At 39.9% G+C, this 19,449-nt stretch overlaps 1 protein-coding gene across 6 annotated transcripts in view; it reads right to left on the bottom strand.

The window, feature by feature from the left end:
- Nucleotides 1–864: 864 nt before the first annotated feature.
- The window catches only part of Tasor2 (transcription activation suppressor family member 2), a 50,807-nt gene continuing 32,222 nt past the window's right edge, over nt 865–19,449 (bottom strand). For 4 of the 6 annotated variants that reach the window (XM_090318833.1, XM_090318829.1, XM_090318831.1 and 1 more), the window contains 10 exons: nt 18,306–18,536; nt 16,874–17,750; nt 15,271–15,697; nt 8,311–12,063; nt 7,026–7,151; nt 6,143–6,296; nt 5,172–5,283; nt 2,828–3,009; nt 2,277–2,397; nt 865–1,510 (listed from right to left, as the gene is read on the bottom strand). In XM_090318833.1, the coding sequence (XP_090174959.1) occupies nt 1,507–1,510; nt 2,277–2,397; nt 2,828–3,009; nt 5,172–5,283; nt 6,143–6,296; nt 7,026–7,151; nt 8,311–12,063; nt 15,271–15,697; nt 16,874–17,750; nt 18,306–18,536 (5,987 nt within the window). In that variant the 3' untranslated portion in view covers nt 865–1,506. Of the gene's footprint in view, nt 1,511–2,272; nt 2,398–2,827; nt 3,010–5,171; nt 5,284–6,142; nt 6,297–7,025; nt 7,152–8,310; nt 12,064–15,270; nt 15,698–16,873; nt 17,751–18,305; nt 18,537–19,449 lie in introns of those variants that run through there. The other 2 variants (XM_090318830.1, XM_090318832.1) reach the window with 1 other exon arrangement.

Below are 19,449 nucleotides of genomic sequence, written 5' to 3'. Positions count from 1 at the left end.
CCACTGCACCATTACCACACACACACACTGCCTTTAGGAGCCAGGTAAGCACCTGATCTGGGCGTGTCAGGTCAGGCTCGCGTGGTTTGAGCTGAACCCATCTTATTGTAGGGAATCTAATGGAACTCTAGTAGTGGTAGTTAAAACAAAGATTTTTTCATCCACACAAATACAAGTTACTTCTATTTGTTTTGCCTTCAGCAGCAGTTTGCAGGAACTCCCTTTTTTACCCCCCCCCCCCAAATCCTAGAGCTTGAACTTGGGGCCTGAGCTACCACTTGGGCCATAGCACCACTTTTGGCTTTTTCTGTGTATATGGTATGAGCCCAGGGCTTTGTGCATGTTTAGCAGGCACTCTACCACTAACCCACGCTCCCAGCCCCTGCAGGTACTGCCTTTTCTTCAGTGACAGCTCTCATAGGCAATGCTACAGTTTGCCACTGATGAACGTCTGACTTGTACTGTTATGGACGGTGATTACTGAGAACATACACATCCTTCACTTGAAACTTGGGTATTCATGAACTATGCCACTGGAGCATAAAAATGAACATGCATTTTCTGGTTGAGTGCTGGCACAGAGACAGCATGCCATTGCATGGTCTAGACTAATGAAGTTACACTAGAGGCAGGATGGAAAAAGAAGATGGCCTGGTGATACTGGATGGCTTTTCAGCAAGAAGATAAAAATGTTCAGATAGTATTATTATTTCTTGGTAACACAAAGTAGATAGGAAAACCTGAGATACGTTAATGAAAAGTTGTATCAATAGTACTCTGGAGAAAAACAATAATATTGGGACCTTAAAGTGCTATTTCATACATTTAAATTTTGTACTAAAATTCATTGCAGAAACAGCTGAATGATTTTTAGATGACTTTATTTAAAAAAAGAAACAAACTAGTTATAAAAATCGTTGCTCCAAATAGTATCTTAGAAATGTTTTTTTTGTTGTTTTGGTTTTTTTTTGCTGGGGTTTGTGCCTTAAAGATTACTATAGAAATGATTTCTAATATAAATAAATGATTACTTTTTCTTCAGGGTTGAGTTTTTGTAGTGTAGTGCAGTATTTACAAAAACAAAAAAGGGAAAAGTTTATAAACTTGTACCGTTTATAAAAGTGTTTTAACTTTGTGTAGTGTTCCTTTATATACAACAAATAAAACATTTAATAAGTACATTTTTACAAATGTGGCAAAACCTCTGAAAGACTATGTTTCATAAGCTTTTCTGACTTTAACTTAGAAAAACAAAGCTTTGATAAAGTTGATTTTTTTTTGTTCTATGTATATGTGAAGTTCTTTAATAGGCTCAAATTGTGAACGCATTTCTAAAATAATTTAAAGTAGTATTTTAAAGTAACACGCAAAGTTAATGGCAACAACTATACCACTGTGAAGTAAATGTTCAAGAAATGTAACAAGAGGAAAACTTAGAAGTTGTAGAATAGCTTTCCAGTGAGAGGGAGCTCTGTTCGTTTGCTGATGTCCTCCAACTTAGTTGAGTCACCTGTGGAAACAAAATTAGATGAAATGAACAAGAAGTATTTTATAAATGGGAAGCTCTATCTTTATGGGGCTTGAATTCAACCTAGGAAGTGTTCCTGAGCTGTTTTAGTCAAGGCTAGGGCTGGTTTTTAGGGGATGAATTGAGGATAATGAGTTTCATGGTTCAAAGCCTCTTTGACTCTGAACCATGGTCGTCATTCTCAGCGCACTGAGTAGCTAGGATTATAGGCGTGAGCAATGAGTGCTTGGAGGGAGGCTGTGCCTTAGTGGGGCAAATTCCCATGCACCTTAAATTACAGTATTCTGTCCTAGCATTCCAGGTTATCACAGGTTAGCTGTGATAACGTGCATCAATTTGAAATAGGTTGTATCTTGAGTGATAATTAAGGAAACTAATAGCAATTCTATTAAGTGAAGTAGTGATATTAAGTGGCTCAAGTGATAGAGTGCTAGCCTTGAGAAAGCTCAAGGACAGTGCTCAGGCCCTGAGTTCAAGATACAGGACTGGCAAAAAAGAAAAAAAAATATAGCATGTGGTAAAAGTTCTGTTGCTTTGTGTACTGGGGCTTGAATGCTGGTCCCCTATTCCATGTCTAACCTCTGGCTTTTTGCTAGTTAACCTGGAGATGAGGCAATCAAGAGTTTTCCTGCCTTGCTGGCTCCAAACGCAGATCCCTAGATCTCCTGAGTAGCTAAGGATTATAGGTGTAGGCATGAGCCATAGATGAGAGAGACCCAGAGTGATGGTACACAAAAAGTGTCATTACCAATAGCTGCTCCTAAATGGAGCTGCTATGTCCCGTATATTTTCAATAAAGTCATTTATGTCCGTAACAAGGATTCCACTGTTTTCAAAGACTTCTATGGAGGCAGTAAAAGTAGGCTTATCTGTGAAGAGAAAAAAGTTGGTGAAACATTTCATTAATAGTCTTTTTGAAAGAACAATCTTTTGGTTGCTTTTTGGGGCTGGGGCTGGGGCTGGGGCTTGAACTCGGGGCCCACGTATGTGAGCATTTTTGCTCAAGGCTATGTGTGGTTCAAAATATAATAAAGTAGCTTTGGGATCAGCTGCATCCACAAAACAGGAAAAATTTGATGAAGTACTTTGCAACAACTGAGAATACTTATCAGAAGATTTTCCTATGATAGAACTCAGCCTGTACCTATGCCAACACCTCTGGGTCCCGTACACTTGTGAAAACACGCCTGTAGTTTGGCTTCCTACTATGGTATCAGCCCATATTTCATTACTTGGATGGACGGTCCTGGAGCTGACCTAATTTGGCATTAACAACATGCAAACTGAATGTGAACTTACCAATCAAGAAGACAGCAAACCTGGCACTAATATGCTGGAGTTGAAGGTTTATCAGACATTTCAAATTTTCAGCCTCTGTTGATGACTGAGAGTCACACTGGTGATAATGAAGCAATTCGATGATATTTGCATTTTGATATGATTTCAGTATTAAGTTTTTTCTGTATGCAATTGGGTCCACTCTGAAAACACATTTGAATATTAATAGCCAAATTCAAATTCAGTATCCGTTTGCAACCATTACTAAATCACAGTAATTCTTCTTTCGTTTTATCTACTCATTTTAAAATAGTAAGACCCTGTTCCCACTTTTCTTGTCTTTTGGATGTCTCTTTTCTGCAGATGTACTACCTCAAATATGAGTGCAACTATTTCGTAAATAAGATTGTAAATGTGCTCTCATGCTGAGCCAGAAGCCAACTACGTGTGCCTTGATAGAATTTTCACTGATTTGCATCAACTATTTGTATACCAATGAATCTGTTATTTTAAATAGTTATACAGAGGCGTTGCCATTCATCAAAGCAGTTTATGAATAAAAATACACCTTGACACCTTCACACTGGCGAATCACTTAATCCCTTCCCTTCACATCTGTGATTAGATAACCTCAATTACCACTAGAATTTTCTTTTTTCTACCTTCCTTAAAACTGTATTACTTCCTTTTCTTCTTAGAGCAAAATGTACTCTCAGTTGTAAGAAAGCCCCGAGTTAAAGACATACTACTGCTCCCATACCCCCAAACCCAAAGAAAACTCAGAATTTACATCATTTGAACTTACACTTTTTGTAAGTGTGCTGTGGTACCTCAGAGCTGCTTCTCCAGTTAAGCTAAAAATTTCCCTTATAGTACTTCCTAACAATGTCCTCTGCCAATTCCTGCCTTGGTACTCTCCACTCTCCTTACCTCTTTGTCAGTGAAACATTTTGCTCTCTGCTAGGTTTCTCTAGCAAGGTAAAGCTTTTTCTGAAAATGTGTTGTCTGGGTGCCAGTGGCTCACACCCCATCCTAGCTACTTGGATTGGAGAGGTAGAGATGGGAAGGATTCTAGGTCTAGGCTAGCCAGGTAAGTGTTGAGACCCCACCCATTTCAAGAGAAAAAGTTGGGCCGGGCGAAGTGGCTCATGCCTATAATCCTAGCTACTCGAGGCTGAGATCTGAGGATCGAGGTTCAAAGCAAGCCCCATAACAAAATAAACAAAAAACCACTGTTTAACAAGGCTTGCCAATAAAGACAGACTTGATAATTAAGGACTGGTCTCTTTCTTTCTTGGACTATGGCAACATAACATGCATTTAAGCACGTTGTCCACAGTAAAATACATACACACACTTACTACCATTACTGGAGCTTAAACTCAGTCTCTCGCTTTTGCATTCATGGTTGGCACTATTCTACTTGATCCATGTATCCAGTCTGTCATTCTGCTAATTAAAAATTATAGGGGCCAGGAGTTTGGTCTAGTGGTAGAGTGCTTGCCTAGCATACACAAAGCCCTTGGGTTTGATTCGTTGGTTACCACATATACAAAAAAAAGCCAGGAGTGGTGGTGTGGCTCAAGCGGCAGAGTGCCAGCCTTGAGAGAGGTCAAGGACAATGCTCAGGCCTTGAGTTCAAGCCCCAGGATTGGCAAAGCCGCAGTAGTGAGGCTCGAACATGTAGCTTCAAATGAAAATCTCTAGGTCTCTGTTTCCTGAAGGCTACAATTACAAGGGTAAAGCCCCACCAGTGCCTTATGATTCTAGCAGAGCTAGAATCAAATTATATAGATGTCTATGGTTTGTAAGTTTGACTGCTGTTACTTCAGACACTGAACAGCTCACATAATTTTTCTTTTTCTTTTTTTGTGGGTCACAGGGGCTTGAACTCGACCTGGGAGTTGTCTTTGAGCTCTTCAGCTCAAGGCTACTGCCATATCCTTGAGCAAACCCCGCTTCTCATTTTCTAGAAGTTATTGGAGATAAGTGTTGCAGGTCCTTTTGTGCCCAGGCTGGCTTTGAACCTTGATCCTCAAATCTCAGCCCCCTGAGTAGCTAGGATTACAGGCATGAGCCATGGCCCAGCTCCACTTCTGGTTTTCTGGGGGTTATCTAGAAACAGCTTCTCACGGACTCTGGTGCTTGGGCTGGCTTTGAACCATGATCTTAGATCTCAACCCCCTGAGTAGCTAGGATTATAGGTTTGAACCACCGGTGCCTGGTGGCTTCTTTCATTTGATGTCTACAAAAGCCCAAAAGCTGGCCCACAAATGTCAGTGGACGACTCCGGGGTGCCAGCAGTCTAGAGCACAGGGCACAGGGGTACGGGGCATCTGTATCTCTGCCTCACACCAAGTCTTACCTGGCACGTTCCTTTAGCTTTTTATTTTCTCTGTAGTGAAGCAGCCACTTCCACCGTCCATTTCCATTGCCATTTAGTGTTTCTAGGATTTTGATAATTTCTTTCAGCTGAGCTGTAGATTAAATTTGGAAAGAAAAGTGTTGCAGCTGTTTTCAATTCCCATCACACACACACACGCACACGCACACGCACACGCACGCACACGCACACACACACACACACACGAGCTGAAAGTGGCACTATGGTTCAAGTGGTGGGGTTCTAGCCTTAAGAAATCCCAAGGACAATGCTCAGGCTTGGAGTTCAAGCTCCAGGACTGGTTAAAAAAAAATGTGTTTAGCATAACAATAATATACATGTATATGAATACATATACATATCTAGAGCCATAAGCTGTGTCTGGTACTGGGGTTTGAACTCAGCTTGTGCTTACTAGGGCAGGTGCTCTATCACTAAGCCATTTCTCCAGTTCTTCTGTATACTATTTTCTGAAATAGGGTCTCTTCCTGTTAAGGTAACTGAATAGGAAGTTAAGACTACGATCGAGCAGTTTTACATCCTTATGAAGTTTCTTGTCTGGAGTCTTGTGGCATTTCTGCCTTGGCTAGCCTGGAATTGCAATGCTTTTGATCTCAGCCTGACATGGGTCCTGCCTGAACCCTCATATCCAACTACTGGTTAAGAAGGAGTTCTGTGTTCTAGCTTTGACTGGCCTTTAATCAGAATTCTACTTGGGAAAGTAGAGGCATGGGCCACAAGCACCCAAAAGGTAATTTCTTCTAGATTCAACAGTATTCCTTTCACTGGAGGAGGAGGAACTGAACTGGCAAGGTTTCAAAGAACAAGGCCAAAGTAAAATTAGGAGAGAATGAGGGAAGGCGTGACATTTGTAAAAAAAGAAATGTATTCATCACTTGAGACTTATGAAGTTGTGTACCACCTTATAACAAACAAACAAAAAGACTACCAACCTAACGTTAAAACATCTAATATCTTGTCATCTGATACCAAGAAGCCTCCAGTGCGAAACAGCTCTTGGTAACTGTCATTAAGAACATCTTCAGGGCTGTCAACTCCAGCAAACATAATGCTGGGGAAATGTTTCATCTTCAGTAAAGAAGGAATCTGTGGACATAAAAGGAGCTTTGTTAAAGGAGGTCAGATGCATCAAACACATGGTGTTAAGACACTTTTGTCACTTTTCTATCCCACTGTTTCAAGACTCAAGAACAGGTGGTAGTGTCTTTAACTTGTACTTGTAACTTAGTCACATGTAAGTAGTACTTCTAAGCTCATCAAAATTAAAAAGAGCTCTTAACCTTCCAAAGATTGGAAACAATTCAAGAAGGAAGAATGAATCTGAGGTTTTGGGTACCTCTAAAGTAACTGGCTAGGTCCCATAAACTTACCACCATCCCGTCTACAGCTCACTGACTGCTGGTAACAGCAGGACTGGACACCGCACACGGTCTCAGAAGTCCTTTAAAATTTTAAAACTAAAATTTTTCTTTCTCTTTTGACAGTACTAGGTTAGGCAGATGCAATTTCACTTCATGTACACCTAAACCAGCTAATCAGCATTTTTTTTTCGTCACACACAGTAGTACAGACTTATTTCAACTCCCTTTTTAATATGAATAGTTTGACTCCATGAACCTAAAGTTCCCCTACAAATATCTTACCACTGCCCTATAAATACAGTATGCTATTATACACCCCTTTGCCTCCACTCCCTCCTCATTCATAGGCCTAAAGGTAAACGCGCATTAGCTCTTCTCTACACAGATAGGCAGGGATGCATCTGCAGTACTGGGGATACATTATTTTTGTTAAGAAAGAGGTTTCCAAACCTACTTGATACAAATGTGATGATATATCTTCGTTTCTGATGATAACTATTAGTATATCATTCTCTCTGCCAAAAGCTTTACAGAAATGCTGAGGTTCAATTTCTGTATGGCCTCCTTTCCTCAGAATGTTCTGAAAGATTCACAACAGTCATTATATAATATCTAATCAAAGCAACATGAAAAAGCAATTTTTCTCAATTACCAAACTTTTACATATAAAAATGCTGACTTGTTCCTAGTAATAAATATTAGAAGTTTAAGAGAACTTAGAAGTTTACTTTAAAAGTAAAGCAGTTTATAATAAATTTTTCATGTCTATAAAATTAAAATATAAAAACTATCAAACCAATCAACAAATGACTTTCAATTTATCTTTAGGTTCACTATTTACTTTTTAAATGCCATTGCTAGTGATATTGCTAAAACTTTACAAATAAATTGAGCCCTTCTTATCACTACTAGGGACTTGCCTGGAGAGAGACAAAAGTCTTATGAATCGCCATCTCCAATGGGTAGATGACTTGGTTAAAACCGCATGTGGTCATAAAGCACCCAAGGACTGATTACTTTAAGTTACAAAACAATCTCCAAGGATGAAAATGTCCCTTCCACTGAGGTGGTGCTTTGCGGAAGGCTAGCACCCTACCACTTATGCTGAGAGTATCTACTTTTTGCTTTTTCCTGATAATTGGAGATCAGAACTGTCAGTTGGCAGATTGGCTCCAAACCTAATCTTCAGATCTCAACCTCCTTAATAACTAGGATTACAGATGTGAGCTACCAGTGCCCAGCTTCCACTGAGATTTGAACATGAATTCTGGACCTGGGCACCTTCTCTGAGCTCTTCAGCTCAAAGCAGGCTCTCCATCACTCTGAACCACAGTGCCAATTTTGGTTTTCTGGTGGTTAATTGGAAATAAAAGTCTCATGGACTTATGTGATCAGGCTGGCTTTGAATTGCAATCCTCAGTTCTTAGCCTCTTGAGTAGCTAGGATTACAGGAATGAGCTACTGGCGACTAGCTCCATGAGACTCTACCACTTGAGCTACAGAGCCACTCCCATCATTTCAGTTCTTTTGGAAGTCTAAACTTCTAAGTTTCTTGTTCCTACAAACAAACAAACCAGAAATTGGGCATAGTGGCTCATGCCTGTAATTCTAGCTACTCAGGAGGCTGAGATATGAGGATCGCGGTTTAAAGCCAGCCTGGGCACTGAAGTCAGGGAGACTTATCGAAAACAAAAAAACATCAAAATAGTATTAAGTGTAAGAATAAACAGGCACTTTACCTTTGTTCGTAAGAAGAATGATTTATCTTCTGTTTCAACAAGGTAGAACCGGAAGGGACCCTCAGAAGCCTCTTGTGTAATGGTCTTCAGTTTGACATGCAAATTGTCACAGAAGTCTGTAATCAGATTTTTGTAGGAGATGGATAGTCTTGGGAAAGATGGATACACATGCTGGGATGTGGCTTCTTCAGAGGTCACACCGAAATCTCCATCTTGGAGAACAGCTGGGTTGCTATGCATCACCTTGTCAAATTCAGCATATTCATTCAGTATAAGAGAAATATCATTCCGAGAATCTTTCAAAGTACTTCTATAGCTCAATTTGTTGAGATGGAAAGGAACAGTCTGATTTCTTTTAGAGTTTTTAAGATTTCCACTGTGACTTTTCTCTTTCCAAAAGGAGGAAGAACTGTGCAGATGGGTAGGTGAGCCGTTTCTTCTATGTGGATTCTGATGTCTACTGCTGCTGGAGTGTACAACTGTTACAAGAATAGGGCTCTGGGACACTGGGTATAAAACTGAGGCCTCAGATAGTTTTGTTGAAGGGAAAGCTCCAATTCGGGTAGATGATTCCTTCCAAAAGACACTGTTCGATTCTAAGGCAGATTGCTGAGGGTATCTATTCTTTGCTACATTCTTTACCTCATGTACAAAACGCAGATATTCTATGTCTAAAGTATTCTGGGTGAGGTCTTCTGCCACCTGCCAAGTCCAGGAACTGAGCAGGTTAAGATTTGCAGAACATGGATAGCTCTTCAGGTTAGTTTTCCTTTCATCTTTGACCTCTCTTGTAACAGTGAAGTTAGCGTAAGTCCTGACGATGCCTTGGAAGTCAGGGATTTGGACGTACGTTGGCATGTACTTATCCTTGGTTAACCCCGTGGCCCGGTTTCTGGGAGGAATGCTTGTCTCTACCCCTGGTACCTTCTTACTTTTAGAGTAGCCCCTAGCGTCATTATCTCTACTGTTCAAGCCCAGGCAAGTGTCATAACTATCTTTTGCAACATCTTCTTTTTTGCTGTCATGACTACCTCTCAATGTACATGAATTCTCCATACCCAATTTGGGATTTCTAAAATCGAGAGTGTCTTCATCGAAGTCTCTAGAAAGTGGCTCAAAGCGCCTATCAGTGCTCGTGCTCATCTCTGTGTCTCTGACAAGGGTTTCAGAACCTGTGTTGACTGTGTACCTCTCACTAGTGCTCTTCCTGACAATCTGCTCTTTAGAAACGCTACAGACAAGAGGGTCAAAGGATTCTGAAACCAAGGAATCTGCAGAGTCTTTATCAATACTTTCACTGGTATTTCCTGTGTCTTGATCAGAACCAGCACACACAGAGAGATCCTCACCCTTCCACAGCTCCTTTATTTCACACGTTGATGTGTCCTGCAGTACATGGGCTTTTTGTTCATCCTCTGTACAAAGGTGAGAATGATGGCCCATAGCACCGAGATCTCTGCTTTTGTTATATAATTCCGCCTTCATTTCACTGTTAAGTAAATGAGCCATTTTGACTACAGATATTTCCTGTGTCGGATAGCCTGAGTCTACACTTGGTAGTTTTGTAGTACCGTGTGAGGAAAAATCAAGCTTTGGAAATTCTGGGTGCATGTATGCCTGCTCAACATCAGCTCCATCACTGGAGGCCGAATTCAGGGGTTTAGCTTGTTTATAACTGTCCGTATCCATTTTCAAATTGTAGTCACAGACTTTTTTTATGCTTTCTGGGCTAGTCTGTTTTAATGGCATATTCATTATTCCAGTTATGTCTGCTGTAGAAACCAATGTGTCTGCCAAAGACTTATTTTCAGTAATCTTCCTAGGACTAAGTGGAGGCTTACTGGGTTCTAAACAAAGGTGTTTTAAGTCTAAATTTCGGTTCTCTAAACTGATTGGCTGCAAAGGATTTCCTGATTTTGCCAGTTTTTCAAGAGAAGGTTTAAAATCACCTTCATATTTGGTAACAGAAGCGGACTTCAACTCTGAATCACAGCACTGCCCCTTTTCTGAGAAGGCTAAACCTTCATCATGGTCACTTACAGCAATGCTTCCACTTGCTTTACTAGGAAGCATTAGTCTACCTTTGGTGCCTGGGTGACTAGTTAATATTAGAGGCATTTCAGCTGAGAGCTGACTTTGTTGTACTTGAGTCGTACCTCTTCCTACTGGATAAGTGGAATAAACAAAACAATTTTCCTTTTCTGTTACGGGTAAATCTACCTCGATTTGAGAGAATTTATTACTTTTCTCATATTGTGTACCACAAACTTTTAAACTATAGGGAGACACAGTCTGAGATGGTCGTATGTCTTCAGGTGATCCTGGAAGGGCAGGACTAGAAGCTGGTGACACTTCTTCAATTAGAGAATTAAAGGCAATGTTGGAGGTAACATTAATTTCCTCTACAATCTCAGGCGCACAATTTTCTTTAGAAAATACTGGAGTAACTGCTTGTGAACTATCTTGCTTCTCATCTCCTAACGGTTCTTCTGACATAGCAGGATGCACTGATGTATCCCGGGCTGAATTCACTTCTCTCTTTTCTATGAGAGTTGCCTCTTCCTTTGACATTTCTGTTTCTTTAGCTATACTCTGAAGTTGTAATTCCTGTAGTTCTTCTATTCTGCCAGCTGGGATTTCTTCCCTGGGACTTGTAGGTGGTGATATTGTTAGAGTCAGGTCAATATCAGACTCCTCCTCTGACAATTCTGTGCCAACCTCCTCCCTCGTCACAGATAAGCTGGTTTGCTCATCATGCTCTGAGCTAAATGATTCCAAATTCTTATGTTCATGGTTGAGGCTACCTTTGTCATCATTCCTTAATTCTAAAGATCCATCTAATGTAGTACTTTTTGGTGGGATACAGTTAAGGGAATAATTTTCTAGGGTAGCAGAGGCAGATGGCGAGGCTATTTCAACTTGTGATGGCTCTATAGTCTCTTCTGAAGATATGCTAAAGAGACTTGGGTTCTGCACAAAGACATCTTGAGAATGGTTAATGTCTTCATTGACAAGTGGATAACTTGAACTTTGAACTAATGATAGAGATCCCATTACCAATGGTTTCTCGGCAGGTGGTGATACTGGAGGAGCCATCTCTTTCTGAATGGAACAGAGTTCCTCAGCAATCATCTCTTTGCTTATGGAGGAAGCAGAGAGGTACTTATTGCCTTCTTGTCCAGTGAGCACTAGAGATGGAATCTCCTGGAGCCCTTGGGTTTGTGCCTTTTCCAATGAAATTATAGGATGCTTAACACTTACAGTAGGTGGTATTTGCTTAATCAACTCAGCATCAAAGGCTGGAGATTTGTTGGTTATGTTTACTTCTGTATGCATTTGTTCACAAGCATTTTCTTCAATAGTGAGAGTAAGCGGTTCCACATTAACGACCACACACTCCATAATGGCATCATCCACTCTTTGCAGAGAGGGCTGACATTCACTGTTTATGAGGCTGCTGTGCTGGGTAAGGTCTGGTCTAACAAATGTTTCTGTCTGCACTGTTCTAGGAAAATGATCATCTTTGCTCTTCAGAGTGCTGTACACAGACTTCTGACACATCACTGACTCACTGCTGGACCCATCACAAGTTGTAGTCAGGGTGGCTTGTATGACAGTATCAGTGTAAGAAGCCAATTGTGGGTTCTCAGGTGACTGAAAGGTCTTATCTTCACCAGAAATAGAGGGTCCAGAAAGCATGAGATTAGAAGTCTCTAGTTTATTTGATAATTCTTCAGCTTTATTTCCAATTAGCTGAAATGATAAAATTAAAACAAATGATATTAAGACATTAACAGTAACAATAGTCAAATACAATCTTCAGAAATTACGTGTGAACAACAACAACAACAAAAAACAAAGGTTAGGCTGGGTGTGGTGGCTCACGCCTGTAATCCTAGCTACTCAGGAAGCTGAGCTACTCAGGAAGCTGAGATCTAATGATTGAGGTTCAAGGCCAGCATTCAAGGCCAGCTCAGGCACTAAAGAACATGAGACTCTTATCTCCAATTAGCCACCAGGAAACTGGACAGTGCCAAGGTCCAGGGTTCAAGCCTCATGACCACCCAAGGTGTGTGGGGGGGGAAGCAAAGGGTATTTTTACTTTGTTTGAATCTTGTCATCTTAAGTATCACAGGAGCCCCAGCACCAATGGCTCATGCCTGAAATCTTAGCTACTCAGGAAGATAAAATCTGAGGATGGCAGTTTAAGGCTGCTGCAGGCAAGAAAGTCTGTGAGGCTCTTACCTTCAATGACTACCAAAAAGCTGGAATGGAACCATGGCTCAAGTAGTAGAGTGCTACCCTTGGGCAAAGAAGATCAGAGACAGTGCCCTGGCCCAGAGTTTAAGCCCCAGGACAAACAAAAACTAAAATGAAAAAAACAGAAGCATTTGTGTTTCTGGAAGGATGGGGGTAAGGAGAAAATAAGAAAGACATGAGGAACACCGACTTGAATATATTGTAAACATGTGGAACTATAATAGTGAAATCCCTTCTACCATGTACAATATAACCAATGGAAACAAAAAAAAATTAAAAAATAAATAAATTCAGTCTCAACCAAATGAGACACTAAGTCAAGGATACTATAGCACGACTTCAGTGGAGCAGGTTGAGATTGTCAAGAGTTTTAAGTTTTAGATGTATGTTTTAAAGAAACAAAGCATAAAAAAGTCTTGGTAGCAAGAGCTTGAGAACTCCTGGGTAGCCTGTCATGTTATGTCAGGTAACATTTGACCACATTCCCTTATCTCACATCTGTAATCTAAGCAAAATACCAACTGTGGGGGCTGGGAGTTTGGCCTACTGGTAGAGTGCTTGCTTAGCATGCACGAAGACCCAGGTTCAATTCCTTGGTACCACATACATAGAAAAAAAAAAAGCTGGAAGTGGTGCTGAGGCTCAAGTGGTAGAGTTCTAGCCTTGAGAAAATTCAAGGGCAGTACGCAGGCCGAGCTTAAGCCCAGGACTGGCCAAAAACAACAACAACAACAACAACAAAACAACAAAACCAACTGTGACAATCTTGACATATTAATATTCAGATTATGTTCTTTGATATAGGTAAAGAGTAATATTCTAAAATAAAGTTTGATCATTTAAAAAGAACTCTTTAAACATGACAAGCAACATGCTATTGTTCGTAGTGTCTGTTGTGCTAAAATATTCTTTATATTCCACTATGCCCACAAGTAAATGGTAAAGGTACAGTATGCAACAAGATGCCAGAAACAGCTTTGGAATACAGGCTTGTAGTACCCATCAAAACCCAAAACTTTTTTTGTGTGTGTGTGTGGGGGAGGGCCCATGGGGCTTGAACTGGCCAAGGCACTATCCCTGAGCTCTTTAGCTCAAGGCTACCGATTTACCCTTGAGCCAAGCTCCACTTCCCGTTTTTTTTTAGAGGTTAATTGGAGATAAGAGCCTCAAATTCTTTTGTGCCTGGGCTGGCTGTGAACCTTGATCTGAGTAGCTAGGATCACAGGCATGAGCCACCAGTGCTTGGCTAAAACCCAAAACTTTTTAAAACTGATTTTGGTTCGTTTCTGACTGAAGATTTTTAGATTAGGGATATATATCAAGTATATACAAATATTCCAAAATCCTAAATACTCTCAAATCTCATCACTCTGGCCTTAAACATTTAAGATGTGGTGGAATATTTAATTCATACATGTTAGAAAGATTGTTAACAGGGGCCAGGAGTTTGGCCTAGTGGTCAAAGTGCTTGCTCGCATGCATGAAGACCCGGGTTCGATTCCTCGGCACCACATACATAGAAAAAAAGCCAGAAGTGGTGCTGAGGCTCAAGTGGTAGAGAAAGTCCAAGGACAGTGCTCAGGCCCTGAGCTCAAGCCCAGGACTGGTAAAAAAAAAAAAAAAAGATTGTTAATAATTATTCATTTTAGCACAATGGTATATATACTTTACTTCATGGCTGCAAAAATCATTCCTAAAATTAATACTGGTGGTAGCTAATTATATATTAATAAAAAGGTACTTCATAGGAAACTGGCATGCATTAGAGTAGTTATTTTTCTTACTCTAACATTCTTAATCAGGTACTGTGTATCTGCTGAGGAACACAAATACCCCCAGGAAAAAGCCACACATGTACAAAAAAAATTTTAAGATTCATTTTTATGCCTTAGTTTCCTCATCTACAGAATGGAGATGACTGATGACTGGTTTGTCATTTCCACTGAATGCAACAAAATGCTCCAGGAACCCTTTGATGATGATGGTGCTGATATAATTTTTCACCATCTGAGGATTACTCACAGACCTGCAAATTCCCGGTAACCCCTAATGTTAAGGCAGTATCGCAATTGCTGTCAAAACTCTGAAAAAGTAGTCTAAATCTGGCAATAAACTTAAAAGGGCAGATATTTTGTCAAATCATTTCCTTGATTGTTGTTATAACTAACCATCTGCTCTGTTCCAGTTGGAAGTTGAAATATTTAGCCTGCTAAACATCAGTTGAAAACAATGTAATAAAACAAAGTGCAGGTCACTATTTTCCACACTTGAAAATAGTGACCTGCAATGGATTTTCTCCCAAATTAACTCAGATATAATCAATGTTAGTTTTTTGGTCAGAGACGGGAACTTTCATGTAGTACCTGATACTTTCATTCATTGGCTAACCCTCTACGTACTGAGCCATGCTTCCAACCCCAGCATTTCTATATATACCATAAATATACCTGATCCTTAAACAATATCTTGGTAGGACATGACAAGGCTGGGAAGGTAGCTTAGTGGTATAGTGCTTACCCGGCATGCATGAATTCCTGGGTTCAATTCCTCAGTACCACATAAACAAAAAGCCAAGAGTGGTTATGTGGCTCAAGTGGTAGAGTGCTAGACTTGAGCAGAAGCAGCTCAGGAACAGTGCCCAGGCCCTTAGTTCAAACCCCATTATTAAATCTTTGAAACAATGGCAGCATTTAGTCTTACCTCATTATTACAAGAACAGATTGAATTCTGGCTCTCGGAGGTACCCAGATGACACTCTCTTGCAAACACTCCTTTCTCTTCATTCTGTACACAGAGTCCCAAATGTCTCACAGGTGGTGATTTCATGAATGGAAGCACACAGTTAGAGCTAGGGAAGGATACTTTAGCATGACTTCTAGATGTTTCCTTAGTCTCCACCAGAGGATCTAGAGAATATTTTTCTACACTGGAGGTCTCCTCCATTTCATTCAGTTCAAAAGATTCTAAAGTGCTATTTATTGACACATATTTTGCTGGATTGCTGTGTTCTACAACTTTTCGGGATGATGGTATGATTTTGTTCTGATTGCTATAAAATAGAGCAACCCACATATGAAGTAAAAGCTTCACGTCCTCCACATTTTCAGGTACATTAGAGTTCCAGGGACTGTAATTAAAACAACAACAACAATGATAATAACAACAAAAAACCCCAATTTAAATTTTAAATGATTATCTTACTATAGACCAATGCCTCCAACACTAACCATAGGTTTTGTGCTCATTTTTTAAAATTACAGATATGAAACAATGAGTACTACACTTTAATATTATGAAGTCCAATCCATTCATTTTAATGAGAAGGAATCAGAACATTTAAGTGATTTCTTTTTTGTGTGTGGTTCTGGGTGGCTCAGGATGTGAACTCGGGGCCTTACACTTACTAGACAGATGCCTTACTTCTGAGCCACACTCTTCCAGTTTAACTACTCCAAATCACAAAATCTGCATGACCAGCTATGATCTGATCAGGGATCTCCTAACTCCTGGTCTGGCATCTGACTTTTATGTCAACTTTCTTTAAAGACCATATACCTGTTACACGTGGGTGTAATACCAGTTGTTCCAACAACTATTATTCTGGGCAATTCTTTTACTTAAGGCTAGTGCTCCACTACTTAGAGCCAGTGTCCCTTCGGCTTTTTTGAGTAGTTTATTAGAGATAAAGAGTCTCACAGATTTTCCTACCTGGCCTGACAATCCTTAGATCTCAGCCTCCTGAGAGGCTAGGATTACAGATGTGAGCAACTGGCACCTGGCTTAGAAATTTTTTTTTCAGGGTCATGGGGTTTGAACTTGGCCTGGGCACTGTCCTTGAGCTTTTCAGCTCAAGGTTACTGCCATACCCTTGAGTCAATTCCCACTTCCCATTTTCTAGATTAACATTGGCGTTACGAGTCTCAGGTCCTTTTGTGCAGGGCTGGCTTTGAACCTTTATCTTCAGCCTCTTGATTAGCTAGGATTACAAGTGTGAGCCATGGCACCTGGCTAGGGGTAATTTTTAAATGTTTCTTAGATCTCATCCAGGCCACCAGTACTGGTTAATGAGTACCACAAAATGGAAAGCCATTTATAACACAAAAAGTTCTCCACCTCATCACTGACAGTGGCAAACTTCCTATTACTTCCAGTAATACTTTCAGTACTTTCAGTACACTTTCAGTATCACATTTCAGTATTACTACCAAATTCACAAGCTTTTCTCCTTCTCCAAAGTTTAGCCCAGGTTTCCCATCTTACAACATTGATCTTAAAAGTCATAGTTATTTTCACTCCTACTTACCCATGTAATGCTCTTAAAATAGTTTTTTCCAGTGGGTTGTTGGTATATTTACTATCTAAGCTAAATTTATATTCTGTTTCACATATGAAAGTGATCTTCAAGGAGCCATCACAGTTAAGCACAGTATGAGAACAGAAATCTTTCAGGTTAGAAGTTGCAAATCGACTTTTGCGCTTAATCAATGAGTCCTCAGAAAACCTCTGTAGAGGGGAAGTGTTCTGTAGATGCCTAAATGGTATGACTTTTCCTATTGGAGTTCCAGCCTCAGGGCCTTTTGTCCCATTCTTGGCAAAAGCAGGGCCTGATAAACCTCTCTGGTGTAACTGTTTCTTCGAATGCTCTGGAAGGAGCAGGGCATATGAATGTTCCACAGCAACAAAAGCATTTAGGTTTTGGCTTGTAGCTGAAAGTGGTAGAGCTTCTTCAGGGAGTGCTGACTGGGCTTTCGCAGGGGCCTGACTACCAGCAATCACATTCTCTTCTTGGTTAACAGTTATGTTGGACTCAGAATTGTCCTTCCTATCTGAGGATGGCTTAGATAGTAGTATATCCTTTTGACTTTTAACTCCCCTATGATATTCATGGTCAGAGGTACAACACAATACATTTTCTTTAGAGAGTAAAACATCATTCTGTAGCAATTCAGTGGAGGAGAGGTTTCTAGGATCACATAACTGTCTAGAAGAGGCAGCAGAGCTTAAAGCTAGGTCAGCTAACATATTTAGGGCCTGGGAGTCACAGATGATAGATGAGTTTTGAGGAAGATCTTTTGGAGTGATGGAAGTACAATCTGGTTGCACTGAGTTTATGCTAATTCCATCTTTTCGACCACTGGATGAAATTTCTGATGGAAGCTGTAAAGTGGTTTCTCTTTTGGCTTCAGAATAAAAAAGAACAACAACAAAAACACATAAATATCAGTTTTCTATAGAATTAGCTTTCTGTCAATTTCCATGTCTTAGTGAAAATTAATGACTTACTCAAGAAAAACCTGGAGATTGCATATTAAAATTTTTCTATCAGACTAAGATCTCTTTCAATCCCGAGGTCTATGATTTACTGACTCAATTAACTCTTAATGAACTTATACCTAAAAAAAAAAAAACCATTCAAAAATGCATATTCTAGGGGCCAGGAGTTTGGCCTAGTGGTAGAGTGCTTGCCTAGCATGCATAAAGACCTGGGTTCAATTTCTCGGTACCACATACATAGAAAAAAGCCAGAAGTAGTGCTCTGGCTCAAGCAGTAGAGCTCTAGCCTTGAGAAAGCCCAATGGCAGTGCTCAGACACTGAGCTCAAGGGCCAGGACTGGCCAAAGAAAAACAGAACGAATATTGAATGATAAATTTCAAATTACTCCTATGTATTTCAACATTATCTTCTAACACCCACTAGATCTGCATGTAGTATTTTTTCAGGAAGTGTTTCTTACCAGGTTGTGGTTGCCTTCTGATTGTGGAAATCCTTTTGCCTTTTACTATATTTACCCTCTGTTTTTGTAGAGATTTCTTCATATATAGCTTAGGTTTAACTGGAAGTTTCTCTTGCTTCTTTGTCCTTTTAACATTCATTACCACTGGGATATTTTTACAAATAGAAGCTTCTTGGTCATTCTCATCCAACTTGGTTTTCTGTACAAACTGTGCAGTCAGCACTTCTGCACCTTATGTAAGAGAGACATTTTTTTTTAAGGGAGAAAGGCCCATATGTGTATCTTTTTCCTGTATTTCTTTTGTTCGGGGAAAACTGAAAAGCCTGTTATTTCTGAAAGAGCTTTTTAAAAAATAAGGCAGGGGTTTATATTCTCACATAAAGATAGGAATCTGCTACTATTTATTGTCTATAGCCTTTATTAGGTGAAGAAAATTTATCACAGTATTAAGTTCATAAAACAATATATAACTTATCATTATGTTTGAAAAAGCAACACAACACCACATAAGGTGATATGGTTAAATCAATAATCACATTTCATAGAGAAGACAGTATATTACTAAAGAGTCACACAAGCTATGTTACTATTGATATATACCTAAATTTTAGTGGAACCTGAGAAACATTTAAGACAGGTGAAGACTGAAAAAGTTTGCAGTTAGGTTTACTTCTCATAGCTTACTATGTTCAAAAAAAAAGTATCATCCCTACAAAATTATCTGTTTTTCTTCTCACATACAACTAAGAAAATAGCTAAAGGGGAAAGTGGAAATGAAAAATTACTACTGGCCATCCAGTTACCTGTGGTTCATACCTGCACTTCTAGCTACTCAGGAGATCCAGTTACCCTCAGTCACTCTGAGGAATATGATTCCAAGTCAGTCTGGACAGGAAAATCTGTGAGATTCTTACCTCCAATTAACCACCAAAAGAGCTGGAAGTGGAGCTGTGGCTCAAGTGGTAAAGTGTTATCCTTGTGCAAAAGAGTTCAATAGCATCCAGGCCTTAAGTTTTAGCCTCAGGACCAGCACATACATTTACACACACACACACACACACACACACACGTATGTACATACACACATACATTACATACATCTATCACTTGCTTAAAACAGTTAAAAACACACTACCTTTGGCAA

The sequence above is a fragment of the Megascapheus bottae genome, chromosome 26, assembly GCF_031878675.1.
Source record: "Megascapheus bottae isolate mThoBot1 chromosome 26, mThoBot2.hap1, whole genome shotgun sequence".
Lineage (NCBI taxonomy): Eukaryota > Metazoa > Chordata > Mammalia > Rodentia > Geomyidae > Megascapheus > Megascapheus bottae.
This window is presented reverse-complemented; position numbering and strand designations above follow the sequence as displayed.